A 13,651-nucleotide genomic window follows, 5' to 3' on the forward strand; every position below is an offset into this window, starting at 1 on the left:
AAACCCACCCTCATTCTTATTAAAATGGCCTTTATTAAATTGCTTTAGTTCCTCCTCTAATTTGAATTCAACCAGACATTATTTATTTTCAAAAGGTTTTCTGCTCTGAGCTACGGGGTGGTCAAACTGATCAGCCCTAAAGCCACGTTGTCACTTTATTTGGAATTTATTTTTGGGATCTATCACTCCACTATGCCAACATCTGCTTCCCTTTGGGCATCACCCACATCATCCCTCATCCTGCACACGCCTGATGCTCTTCACAGAGGAGCCTGAAATGAGGGAAGGGGAATTGCAACACCCTTGTGGTGACATTTTAAGGACACCTCCCTGGAGAGCTTTTCCAGGGGGATTTTTCATGCCTTGCCCAAGGAACTCGGCCATGCAGGAGGATTTGGGATTTAGGATTTGGGGTGGATCCTCCCCTGCACACCTGGATGAGGTTGTATGCAGGAACAGTCACCAATCCCTGCGTTCACCTCCTGGTTCTTGGGATGTGTTGGGGGAATGGTGGATTTAAATCTCCTCCTACCTCCTGGTCTCAACAGGATTTGCTGGAGAAAACTCCATTAGGACTTCCAAAGGGAAATCTGGGACTGGCTGCAGCACAGATGTCTGCAAGCAACAATAGGCTGAGCTCAACCCCACGCTCTGGAAGCAGAGGGGGGAGGGACAAAAAGAAGAAGAAAGGGAAGGGAAAAAGCAAAGCAGAAAATCATTAGATGACTTCAGCCCCTCGTGACAACATCAAAAGGGAAGAGTTGTAAATTCAGATCCCATTAAACGCCGGGGGGAGCAGGAAAAGCTGTTTTGGGGCCACAGCTGCAGGTTTGGGGTGGGCAGAGCTCTGTCCTGGGTTTGTGGGGTTCATCCTCGGTGCACTGGGGGTGCTGGACATGGCTTTCTATCCCTGATTCCCTGAGACCAGGGGGTCCCAGGAGTGTTTGGGGTCTCCATTCCCACTTCAGGGATCTCACAGGGTGTGAATCCCTCACACATGGGGCCATTTCCACGTTTCCTCTTTGTTTTGCTCTCATCCTTTCCAAATCCCAACTCCAGTCCCTGGGGATTTGCTCTCTTTGCCTCCTGCTAATTTGGGATAACTGATTGGATACACATTAAAGCCATTGAGGATTTTCTCCCCTGGGGCTTTCCAGGGCATGTCTCATTGTTTTATGCCTTTGTTTAACTGGATAATAATTCCATTTATCATTGTGAACATTTTTTTTTTTTGTCTTTCAACCGCTTGAGGTTTTTTGCTTAATAATCCAAACTATTATCCTATTGTCCTAGCTGATCATCCAAGACAAAAAAAAAACCCAAGGAGGAGGATTTGGAAGGAAATCTCTCATTCTCTTTATTTTTCAGGTGTGAAATAGGTCATGTTTTAAGGTTCATTGTCTGCTGAACTGCATGAAAAGCAAAAATCTTGGCTGAGGGATCCCCACACCAAATATTTCCTGGGCAGGGAATGGGGTTCCCCGGATAAGTGTGGTCTGTGCCTGGTCAGAGCTCCTCATGCCTCACAGCTGCAAATCCTGCAGCATCCAGATGCTGCAAGTGTGAAAAGTTCTAAAGGAACTACAAAAGGCAAGGGGGAAAACCCCAATTTTTAATGGATTCGGGAAGGCCAGGGAGTTCTCATTTTTAAGATATGCAGGACAGCACTTTTTTTTTTTTTTATAAGATTGTTTGTTAGTGACAGAAATGTGGGAACTGTGTAATAACACCAAAAAAAATCCCATTGCTTCCTCGCAGCCCCCAGACAATGGCTAATTGTTCTAATTTGGGTCACTCCCCTGCTGGGCTGCAGCAGGAATCCTTCACCAGGGCTCTTTAATCATTAATGTTGGCCTCTTTTCCACGGTGCTTGGCCCTGGTGCAGTCCCCAGGGCTCTGCCCATCCCCAGGGATTCTACTGCTGGAGGAGGAGCAGGGATTCATTTTTTAATGAAAACAAATTAATTTGATATAACATCTTTATCACCAGGCTTTGCGTCCTCCTCTGAGCTCTCTCCTTTTGGAGCAGCCCTGAAATCCAGTCTGGGGACCCAAATCTTGCCCATGGGGTGATGCAGGGAGGGCAGGCAGTGGCTCCAGGGTTATTTATCCACAGTGGAACCACGGCCCTGCTCATCCTGGGGCTGTTTTTCCGTAGTGAAATCCCTCTGCCCTGCAGAAAAGCCAGGAAGGTGCCCAGGGGTGGTGAAAGGTGCTGTGCAGGTGTTGGGTGATGCCTCAGCCATGGGGTCAGGGCTCCCTGCAGGTTTGGAAGGACTCAAATCCCAACTCCCAGCCTCTGCCTGCTCCCATTTATCCCTGGTGTGAGAAATGCTACTCACTTCCAAACATTTTAAAGGTTCATTAAAACCTTATCAAAAATACAACAGAAGACTGGATAGAGAAAGGTGGGAGCAGAGGATTTTCCCCACCATGTGCTCACCCACACAATGGAGGTTTCACCTTTTAACCCTTTAACCCTCCCAAAGTTCTGCCCATCTCCTCCTTTGCTGTCCAGTGCTGGAGATCACTTCATTAAATCTTGATTGGAGGTCAGGTGTTGTCATAGTAACGAGTGACCCTCCCAAATGTCCCAAACCCAGGCACCCCCTGATAACAACACAAGGGGGGTAAAACATAACTATAAATCTGTAAAACTTCTCTTAACATATATACATGATATTTGCCCTTAATTGTGAGAGTCACCCATCACATCTGGGTTTGACCAATTCCCATTTCTTCACCCAGAGCAGCAGGAGCCTGGTGGTCCCCAGCACAAGCCCAGGGCACCCCATCCTTTCTGGGGGCACAGAGGGCTTGGCTGGTGCCTCCTTTCCTTGTTTTCCTGCTGAACAAATCCCATTGGAGCAGGGCTGGCTGGGCACTGCACAGTGCCACGAATCCCATTCCCAGCTGAAATCTGTTAAGGGATTCAATTCCCCTCAATCTCCAGCTCCTCCCAGCAGCTCTCTCCTTCTGCAGAGGGCTGGAGCAGAGCAGGAATAATGGGGAAAGAGGCCCTTTGCAGGGAAATCCTCTGCTCCCAGCCCTCCCTGCATCCCTCCCGTGCTCCACGACTCATCCAAAGGTCAGGAATTGTGCTGGGGCTCTGCCAGCTTGGACAGGACACGATCCAGTGGAAGCCAAGGCATTGCCCAAAAACTGCTCCCCTGAGCTGAGTCTTGCAAAGCTGGGCTTTGTGAGCTCCCTGAGTCATCTGCCTGGAATTGCTCAGCAGGGCACAACTTCTCCTCAGAGCCTTCCAGCGGGGATGGAAGGGGAAGAGGGAGCTGTGCAGCATTCCTGCTGCTTCCAGGAGCTGATTTTGATATCTTCTGGGGTACCTAAAAACAGAGGCCAGACAGAATTAAGGGAATAAAAAGCAGTTTATTTATATTTATTGACAGGGCCTTCAGGTACATTTTGGGCAGCTGAAATCCCCCAGGGGCTACACCCAAAATAGATATGGGGCCACAGGTTTTTATACTTTTATAAGTTTGGTTCATTTGCATATTGGGGGTTAATCTTCCAATTACAGCTTCAGGTAATGAAGTCATTTACCCCAAGTTTGTTCCACTCAACTCACTTCTGTTTACATTTCTCAGGGCCTGAGGCAGTGAGGTGTCCTTGATTCCCAGGCCTGGAGAGGAGTTTTTGTGTCTGACCAAAATGGGAGATCAGCAGCTGACAGTGAATATGGAGTTTAGAGTCATGCACTAAAGAACTGCAGGATTACAAATATATGAAAATATAACAGCTAAAATCCTAAGGGATCCACTTAGGTGCTGCCCACAGCATTTTTGCTGTGTGCCACCCAGGATTCTCTCCCTGCAGGAGCTGTAGAGGTGCAAGATCGTGGCAGTGGGAACAACTTCATGGGTATTCCCAGCTGTGTGGCTGATGGATCTGTAGGAGCTCAGCTGAGGGCTCCTCACCAGCATTTATCAGCTGGTTGGGAGCTCAGTGCTCAGGAAAAGGGCACATCCCAGCTTTTTTCCTGCCAGCAGCATCAGCTGGGAAGGCTGGACTCTGTATGTGTGTGGTCTGTCCCATCTCCCCAGCCCTGCGATGCAGTTTTCCTCCCAGAGTTTGAAAACCAGATTAAAAAATGCATATTCCCACCCCCTGTGTGATGTTAGAGGAGCCACATCTTGTGTGATGCTTTTCCTGTGTGTTATTTCAGGAGAATTTGCTGCTGGGATTGGGCTCTGGTGGTAAGAAAATGCAATTTTTGTGCTTTGTTGTTGTCCTTTCCATAGAAAGGGCACTTGGGGTTTCCCAAAACCCAGCCCTGTGGGATTCAGGCTCTGCAGGTTGAGGTTTCCCTGCCCTCTGACCACAAAAAATCATCTTTATATTGACCTTCCATGAGTGATGTGAGGGAGAGGTGGCAGAAAGTGCTTTTGGCCTCGATTTTGATGTTGTGGGAAGTGCTTCACCTCTGGAAGCAGCAGGATCTGCCCAGAGGGGTTTGTGGCTTTTTTTTTTCCATCATTCCTGAGGGTGCTGATGGTGCAGGGCAGAGATGTTATCCCAAGGCAGAGGGAGCATCCCACAGGAATTCTTGGCATCATCCCTTCCCCAGGCTAATCCCCTCACCCTGGGGGTCTCCCCATTGCCCAGCGAGGTTCAAACCTTGTCAGCACCAGCTGGGCTGGTTTTTAAGGTGATTTTTAAGGTGATTTTTAAGCTGATTCCCTTTCCAAACAAGCTCTTGGGCTCAGTCCCATCAGGGTGTGCGTCAGCTCCAATTATTTCCTGATAGACTCGGATCAGGAACAGGGAAAAGCTTTTGTTTGGAGCCCTTGGCACAGCACCAGCAAAGTCCCTTCTCCTGCACACGAGTTTTGGGGCTGCTCTGAGGAGGAATTGCAGAGATTTGAGTAAAAACCTAAAAAAATGGAGGTTCCAGAAGCACAGAGTTTGTGTCTCACCCATGGGAATGAGATGTGCAGAAGGAAGGAGCCCATCCTGTGCCCTTAGGAGGGCTCTGAAATGGGAATTTTATTTGTTATTACATTTATTTTTTTTTATCTACAGAGCTGATGTGTGCAGGAATCATGTGCTCTAAATCATTTATTAAACCCCTCAAAATAGAAATATCCCAGGACCTGCAGGGCTTGGGAGTTGAGCTTGTGAAGAAAAAGGGCTGAAAGGGTGGGGATGGCCACGGAAGGATGAGCTGGATGTGGAGAAATTATTAAAATATTCCTTGTCCTGCTCCTGTACCAGCATGGATGGGCTGGGTTTGCTTGAGCTGAACTCCTTTGGGCTGAATTATTCAGGAATTGGTTTGATGGGAAGTTCAGACCTGAGCTTCCCTTGGCCATCTGGAGGTCTGGGAGCTGCTAGAGAGAAAAAAAAAAACCTCATCAAAAACCTCATTGGATGGCCATGACACACCTGAACCAGCAAAGTTTTGTGGGTTTTTTTTTTTACTTTCTCAGCTTCTCCTCCACATTCCTCTTGTGAATCATTTCACTTCCCCAACAGTTCAGCTGAGATAACGCTGGAGACAGCTTGAATTGTCTTTTCCAGGGTTATTTTGGAGGAAATTTGCAGCACAAAATGCCAGCACCGTGTCCTTCCCCCCTCACGATTTTAGCACATTGTTTCCTTTTCAACAGCAGCTTTTCCAGGGAGGCCTCGGAGCTGGAAACCCCCACTCATCCCTGAGCGTGGACTCTGCTATTACAACGCTTAAAATTTTTAAAAAAAGCAGATTAATTGAAAGCTGCTAGCACCTGGCAGGTTAGAAAAAAAAAAATAATATATATAGGGAGGTGTCAAAATCGGTGGTGTTTTCTTCTCATGTTGGGGCGGGTGCTTCTACAGCCAGGAAGGTGTTGCTGGCAGTGTTGCCTTCCCCGAATGTTTTGAGGCTCTAATTAAAGAATTGCCTGCTTTTTCCAGGCTTTCCAGTGGGGAACATGAGGTAAAATCTTGCTTTTCTTCATTTCCTCAGCGTTCATTCCACAGGCTGAGCCTCTCAGGGTTCATCCAGGCCCGGGGCTGGTTTTTGCCACAGGGCCTGCAGTGGGAGAGGAGCTGTGGGAATGCCTTAGGAATGAAATTTGTGGGATGAAAAACCTGATTTTGGGTTCAGCATGGTGGTGAAGGAGGTGTTGAAAAGCAGGGGTTTAAATGTGCTCCTATAAACCCAGATTTCCTGGGAATCAGAGGCTCAGGTGGGAAGTGGCTCCTGGTGCCCAGGGTTTTCCATAACCTGTGTCCTGCTGGGATCTCTGGATCTGCAATTTCTACCTAAAATCCCCTGGCACTGCCTGCCCTCAGTGCAGGTGGAGCTGGGCAAGCACCACCCTGGAATTATCAGGGAAAAATCAGCTGGAAAATCAGTGGTTAATGGGAAGCACCATGATATACCTGGGAAGAAACCCTCCCTGATTTATGTCAAGGCTTCATTCTTGGAGTGGAGTCAAAACCTACAAATCCTGGCTGATATTTCACCTGCAGAGATGTCCTGGGTTTGTGGTTGTTGTGGGGTTTTTTTTACCCTGAGAAAACCTGCTGTAATTGTTTCCCTGTTACTCCCCCAAGTAATTTGTCAAAATCCCAATTGCTCCCTGCTAATTCAATATTTATGATGTCTTTATAAGGCCGGTCCCGCTCCACTGATGCGGAGGTGAGGGGGGGAATAAATTGCATAAATTTCATAAATTAGGGTGCAAAAGCTGAGCTCTCAGGGAGGATGTCAAGGCAGCAATAATTGGCTGTCCAGACAGAGGAGATGCAGCACCTTCCTCAGGATTTTCCCAGAAAATCCTGAGCCATCCCTGTGGCTGAGCAGCCCGGGCTGAATGTTTATTGTAGGGCTTCCTCTTTAATTCTTCCCTAATGATGCAGCAGTTTGATAAAACCAGGCAGACAGCACAAATTGTCACATTTTGGATTTTTTTGGTGTCATTATTGATCTTTCAGTCAGGTTCATCTCTGCCTGTGACCTTTCAGAGAGCAAGAGAGGCACTGCAGGATGTGTGGTTGGAATTATTGGTTGGCAGATCATGTGTATGAAAATCCTGAAACATGATGGAACAGTCTGGATACCGAGGACTGGGTTTTGGTTTATTTTTAGGACCCAAAATTTCTAGACCCAAATCCTTATAAACTTCCAAGCCAGTATCCCTTGGGGTGGAAATTTGAGCCAAAATTGAGAAGACGCCATGTTTCTTCATGTTTTTATTTTTCCTAACAATCAAATGTTGTGAGATTTTCTCTTCCCAAGACTCCATCAGCTCACAAAGCCTTTGGGAAGCAGTTTTTTTTTGGTGGTAATGAATGGGTAATCGAACCAAATTTAATCTGCCAAATTTTAGTGCTGGAAGCTGTTGCGTTGTGTCAGATGGTAACGGTGGAATAAAAACAATAAAATAATAATAGCAACAATATAATAATAATAATAATAGAATAATAATAGGAGGAAGAAGAAGAAGAAGAAGAAGAAGAAGTCCTGCAGAATCTTAGCAGTCAGAGAGGTTTTTCCCCCCTTTCTAGACAGTTTTAAGAGTGCTCCCTTAAGGCTTCCCAGCTCCCAGCTGGCACCACTCTGGGCTCGGAGCACCCCGTGGGTGTGATGGCAATGCTGCAGAGCCCTCACCCCGAGTCCTTTCCATGTTTTTGCAGGAAGGGGACTCCCTGGGAGCCATGGAGAAGCTCTGCAGGCAGCTCACCTACCACCTGAGCCCCCACTCGCAGTGGAGACGCCAGGGCATCATGAAGAGGAAGCCGCAGTCCTGGTGAGTCCCTGCTGGGTCACTGTCCCCAGGCTGGCCTTGCCACCCCTCAGGGCCACCACGGGGCTGGGGACAGTGGGGAGGGGGGTTTTCCACGGTGGTTTTGGGAGCTGCCTGTTGCTCTCTGCAGCCACAGAAGGAACAAACCCACTGGGATGAAGGGAAGTGCTCTATGCTGGGAGGGAGCTGGGGTGTCCCAGCCTCCAGAATCCTCCTTCCTCTCAAATCTCACCAGCATTTCCCACATTTTTCGTTCCTTCATGCTCCCCCAGAGGTGTCTTCCTCTATTTCCATCTTCCTTTCCCCGTTGCAGAGGAGAGCAGCACTTCAGTGCCCAGGGAGGAAGAACGGTCTGGAAAACCTAAGCCATCCATCTCTTCCAAACATCCCTTCTCTCCCAAACTGCTCCAAGAGCCCCTAATTAGCTGATAATTAATGTACAGGCACATGTCACCATGCACGCCGTGGCTTGCAGTTTACACAGAAGGAATATTGTTGTTAAAAATGGGGAAAAAATAACCCAAATCCCCTCCTCATCCAGCTCCTCAGCATTCCCATCTGGTGTCTTCCTGGATCCACAGAGCTGAGAAACCTGTGGATGAGGTTGATGGGAATAGAAAGGGCTGCTTGTTTTCCTTATGTTGGGCATTATATATTTATTATTTTTGCTTAAGGAAGCGAGAAATAGAAACAAAGCTGCAATCTGGGAGAGTCCGGATTTGTATCCAGGTGCTGCTGGCTCGTGGTCCCAGGAGAGTTTTGGTTGTAATGGAGCTGTAGTGGGAATTAATCCAATGGGAAAAAAAAACCCAAAAAAACCAAAAAAAACTGGGATAGGTAAGGAGAGGGGAGGAACGTGGTCACAGGAAGAAAAAAAGACACAAGGAAATAGAGGATTGAGTGGCCAAATAGGATTAGGAGCACATCTCCCAGGAATCTGGCTTATCATCCTCACAAATGCTGTCCTGAGAGAGCAAAACGTGGAGAAATGTATTTCACTAGCAGTGCTACCCACATTTTTGGTGGGTTTTAAGGTGTATTGATGGCTAAAATCTGCAGTTTCCAATAAAGCAGCAGAAACTGGGAGAGTTTGGAGCTCCCAGGCTGTGTCCCGCGGGCACGCGGAGCTGTAATGACCCAGCAGCTCATTACCCTCCGGGGTTTCCTCTTAATTAGAGTAGGAAATGCTCACCCCTTATCACCCCATCAGGGCATTGTTCAAGCCACACTGCTGCTGCATCGCGGAGCTCTTTCCAGCCCCCCAAACCGCACGAAATCCTTGGAAATGAAAAAACTTCGAGCCCTGCTTGGTGCCCCTCTGTGTTTAATTACCAATCCCTGTCCTTAATCCCCAGCCCGGGATCAGCAGCGGTGTGAGCGCAGCCTCGTGCTCGAGATTTGCAAGGTTTTATCTGCAGCTTTTCCTTGGAGCAGCCAGGAAATAGCTGAGGTTTTCCAGGGCTTTAGGAGCAGGGGTGAGGTTTCGGGATGAGGCTTTGGGATGAGGTTTTGGCTGTCAGAGTGCCCTGACCACATGGAAGTGACCCAGTGCCAACGTGGGCTGCTGGTTCTGCCCCAGGCAGGCTCTGGAGGGCGGGATTTTCCTGGATTTCTGGTTTAGATGCTCTTTTAGGAGGTGCTGCGAGTTGAACCCTTTGCTGGAAGGTGAAGTCAGTCTTTTGCTAAGGTCTAAATGCCATAAAACAGGGATTTTATAGAGAGCATCCTGCTCTGGGCCGGGGTTTCCAAGTGCCCCGTGTTGCTCCCAAGGGAATCATGAGCTGCCATTCCCAGGTGTTGGCATTGCCCTGACTCAGCCCTGCTGCCAGGTGTTGCAGGAACTCCCCAATATCACAGATCCACCTTTTTTTTCATGTGTGTGTTGCAGGGAAAATCGCTTTCCTTCATCCCACACCCACATATCCATTGCAGGTGAGAATGGGAAGCAGAGCAGCAGGAGGAGGAGGATGGGCACAGAGGATGGAGCTGATTTTTGGCCGGGCAGAGGGAGAGGTTGTGCTTCCTAATCCCAACTCCTCCCAGGCTGGGTGTGCTCCCTAAATCCAGGCAGACATTCCCAGCCCTGGCACCGCAGCACACAAATCTCTGCCAAATGACCTTATTTTTTTTGGCACGTTATAAATCTGTCTGGATCTCCCTCACTGTCTCTGCGCCTCCCTTGGAATACATTAAACATCCAGGGATAAAAATCGGGGAAAGCCAACAGCAGCAGGATGAAGGCAGCCTGCTAAAGTCATTTCCCTGCGCCTGGCTCTGCCTGGGGACACAATTCCAGCCCTGGAATCTCCCTGCTCCTGGAATCTCCCTGCTCCTGCTGCTGCCGAGTGTTCACCATCAGCATCACAAAGGCAAGCCGGGAATCAAAGCTCCCAGGAGGTGTTTCCCAGGGAAAACATCCCTGGGGATATCCCCGGTCCTCTCCCGGTTGTGGTAGGAACGAGCCAGGAATGCAGCAGGGAGGATGAGGCAGTGGGCACCAGCTGAAGGAATATGAAATATTCACGTTGGAACTCCAAATTTACATCAGATAACCCCCTTTTTTTTTTTAAACACACAATTCTTGTTAATGACCCTGCACAAAGCAGGGGAAGAATTTAGAGTGAAGCAGCTCAGTTTAAATGGAATTAAATGGGGTCAATCTGGACCAAAATTCGTGGATTTTTTGACTCTGCTGCTGCTCAGAGAAATCCCCAAGTGTTCACACCAGGCTGAGCCAATGTGGCATTTTCTGCACTTTCTAATCCCATTTTTTGTTTCACAACTCCCAGCCCTTGCTCATGCAAATCCCCAAATGCTGGCACCTGGAAAGAGCCAAGAGCTGATTTTTTTCTCACCTCTCCTGAGTTTTCCAGGTGGTTTTCCTGAGCTCCAGCCCAATCTTTTCTTTGCCACTTGTCCTTTCTGCTGGTGACACCTGGGATTCAGCCTGAATTCCTTTCACCCTCTGATGTGAAATCATTAGATATCACATTGAAAATAGCAGGAAAAGTAATAATTTGGGACAGCTTTTGGAAATGTGAAGGCCTTGTGAGGCTGCGGCAGATTTAACCCCTGGCTACCTGAAGGTTGGATGTTCTCCATAGCATTTAGCATCCAGGAGCAGAGACCTGTTAGAACAGCAAGTGTTTGGATTTAATGATGAATTTACAGAGGTTGAGCAGCCTTATTTTGATGGCAGGAATGATCTTTTAGCATCCCACTCCTGATTTCATCTGGGGCACAAAACATTTCTGTCCTGCAGGAATGCTGGGTGCAGGGCTTTCATGTTGGCAGTGCCTGCTTGCATTGCTTTACAAAGAAAAAATAATTTTAAAATGAGTTTTCATGGTGGGAGAAGCCCTTTGGAGAACAGAAAGGGAATGTTTGTGGCTGGAAATCCTCCTCTGCTGTGGCAGCTGGTGGGCGAGGGAGAGAAGCTGGAGCTGCTGCAACAAATGGTCCCTTCAGAGCATCCAGCACAAAGCCAGGTGGTGGGAGGAGGCTGGAGCAGGGTCTCCTGGTCATTAAAATCCCATTTCTGTGTGTGTGTGTGTGTGTGTGCTGGAGCTGCTGCAGGAGAGCAGGGAATGTGGGAGCTGGAGCCTTTGGGATGTGTGGGGGTGATCCCTTCTCCCTGTGCCCATGGGATGCCATTCCATGGACATTCCATGGCTGTCCCAGGGAGCTGAGAGGACAGAGGATGTTCCAAATGCTCTGAACTCGGTGATTTGGGGTGGTGGTGTAGTTTTCCACGTTTTGCAGTGGGAAACAGGTGATTCCCAAACCTCTCTGCTCTTTCCAGCATGGCCTGAGGCTCTGGGGGTGGAGAAAAGCAAAGCTCTGGTTCCCGGTGGCTTTTCAGGTCGGGAAGTGGGGTTGGGATTCTCAGCCCTGGCTCAGAGGTGGGCCCTGCATCCCTCAGGAGCAGGTGGGTGAGGCTCAGAGCTGCCCCTGGCCAGGGTGGATCTGCTGATTTTTGCTGGGTCACATCACTGAGCCCACGGATCCTCATCCTCAGGAGAGAAATTCCTGGTTTGGTGGCTCAGTTCATTCCCAGGATGGGCACTAAATTACAGCTCCTGTCTGCCCGTGCCTGGTGGTTGTTAAAAGAGCTGTTCCCCCTCTGTGTTCCTGCAGCACAGAAAGATTTGTGCTTAATTACTGTTATTCCTGTTCATTGCCCTGAGAGCCACCTCTGAGCATGTCCTACCCTACTTTTGAGATTGAGGGAAATTCAGATTTAATCTCTGTTTGCTCCTGAAATTCAGCATTTCAATCCCAGCCTGGCCAAGGTGGATGAGGCTTTTCTCTGGAAATATTGAATGGCCACCAAAAGGTGTCTGATGTGTGGCTGTCCCTTGTCACCAGCTTGGCTGTGCTGGAGGGAGTCCCCAGGCAGCAGAGCTATTTGGTGCAAAGGGAAATAAATCCCTTTGGATAGCTGGGAATGGGGAGGGGTAACCACAGGCACTGAGTAATCCTCTCTAATAAATGTCTTAATGTGATGGGAAGGCCTGAAGTGACACAGAAATTAGCTAAGATTTTTGGGAGAGAGAGACGAAAACCTTTGGGAGACACCTTTGGTTTGGTGGAGTTCACACAAGGCTCAGACAGCTTAATAAATTGGGAATATTTTCTGTGCTTTTGCAGAAATGTTTGGGAATTTGTGGTGCTGAAGAGCAGGAGGGGGCTGGTCGCAGCAGGGCTGTGGGATTTGGCTTTTCCCCACACAGCAAATGAGGAACTTTGATGGGGTTCAGGGCACACAAAGAGGGGAAAAAATGAACTTTTTGAGGTACCACTAAGGAGTTAGGAGAAAAAGTTGGATGTCATTTTCTCCCAGGAATGCCCTTTTCATCACCTCTGTCCTCCTCACCTCGCTCTCCCCCATGGCCGTGGGGCATTTCCTCCATCTGCCCATTTTGGATTTTTATAGCTACTCAAGATGTGACTTTTCTCTTTCTCTTATGGCTGGGCTGGGAACAGACCCTGATGTGCCCTGTCAGTTGTTCTGTTCCCAGTGCTCCTCCTCACCCTGCTGCTCGGGGCTGCTGCCCCTTGAGTTTATTCCCTTTGGCACATGCCTGACTGCAGGCACAGTCCCTGCTGTGTCTGCTCTCTGATGGTCTGGGTGACTTCCAAGCTGCTCCTTTGCTTTCTGGAAAATCCATTTTCCAAGATATCTGAACGGGAGCAACATTTGAGCCTGGTCCTTTGCATGTGCCTGGCTGGGATTTGGGATTTTTCTTGGAACTCCAACGGATGAGTTTGAGTGGGGTGGGCAGGTTAAACCTGGGTTTAAATGCTTCCCAGAAAAGCTGCTTCCCAGAAACAAGGGAAAATCCCAGCCCTCTGAAGCTGGGATGCAGCTCCCTGGAGCTCCTTGTTATGTAGAAATTCCAGTGAATCTCTTCTCCAAAAATGTTGTTTAATGTGCAAACATCCCCTCTGGCAGCCCCAGGGTTTTGTGACCATGCAAAAACCGTGGTGGTGAAATGTTTTGTCCTGGTGGGAATGGGGTGTGATGTTGGAGGAGAGAGGAGGAACAGGCCAGCAATCATCCAGCACGGGCTGAGTGGGAAGAAGGGAAGAATTCCATCCAGCTGGAGATGGATTTCTTGAATGAGAGAGGAATGAAAAAAAAAAAAAAAAAAGAGAAAAAAAAAGAAAGCTGTGTCATTTTAAAGTCGATAATGTACAGCACTACAAGGCTTTGGTGTTAAATATTTCTCTTTTCAGGCTAGTGGGGTATAAATTCAGGGTGTCAGGATATCCCTGGTTTGCACTGGATTGGGAAGGGGGTGTCAGGCAGGGAGGGATGGACCTGACAGAATACAGGGATGTCCTGAGCTGCTCCCAGCTCAGCAGCCCGAGTGTGCCAATGTTACAGCAAAACAGAG

The 13,651-nt window shown here is 48.5% G+C and overlaps 1 protein-coding gene across 1 annotated transcript in view; it reads left to right on the top strand.

Annotated features, from left to right (window-relative positions):
* Positions 1–13,651, top strand: part of LRRC75A (leucine rich repeat containing 75A) — a 60,613-nt gene that overhangs the window by 33,399 nt on the left and 13,563 nt on the right. Inside the window, exon 3 of the mRNA XM_053961654.1 lies at positions 7,642–7,754. Within this exon, the coding sequence (XP_053817629.1) occupies positions 7,642–7,754 (113 nt within the window). The remainder of the gene's footprint in view (positions 1–7,641; positions 7,755–13,651) is intronic.

Source organism: Vidua chalybeata, chromosome 20, assembly GCF_026979565.1.
Source record: "Vidua chalybeata isolate OUT-0048 chromosome 20, bVidCha1 merged haplotype, whole genome shotgun sequence".
NCBI classification, from domain to species: domain Eukaryota; kingdom Metazoa; phylum Chordata; class Aves; order Passeriformes; family Viduidae; genus Vidua; species Vidua chalybeata.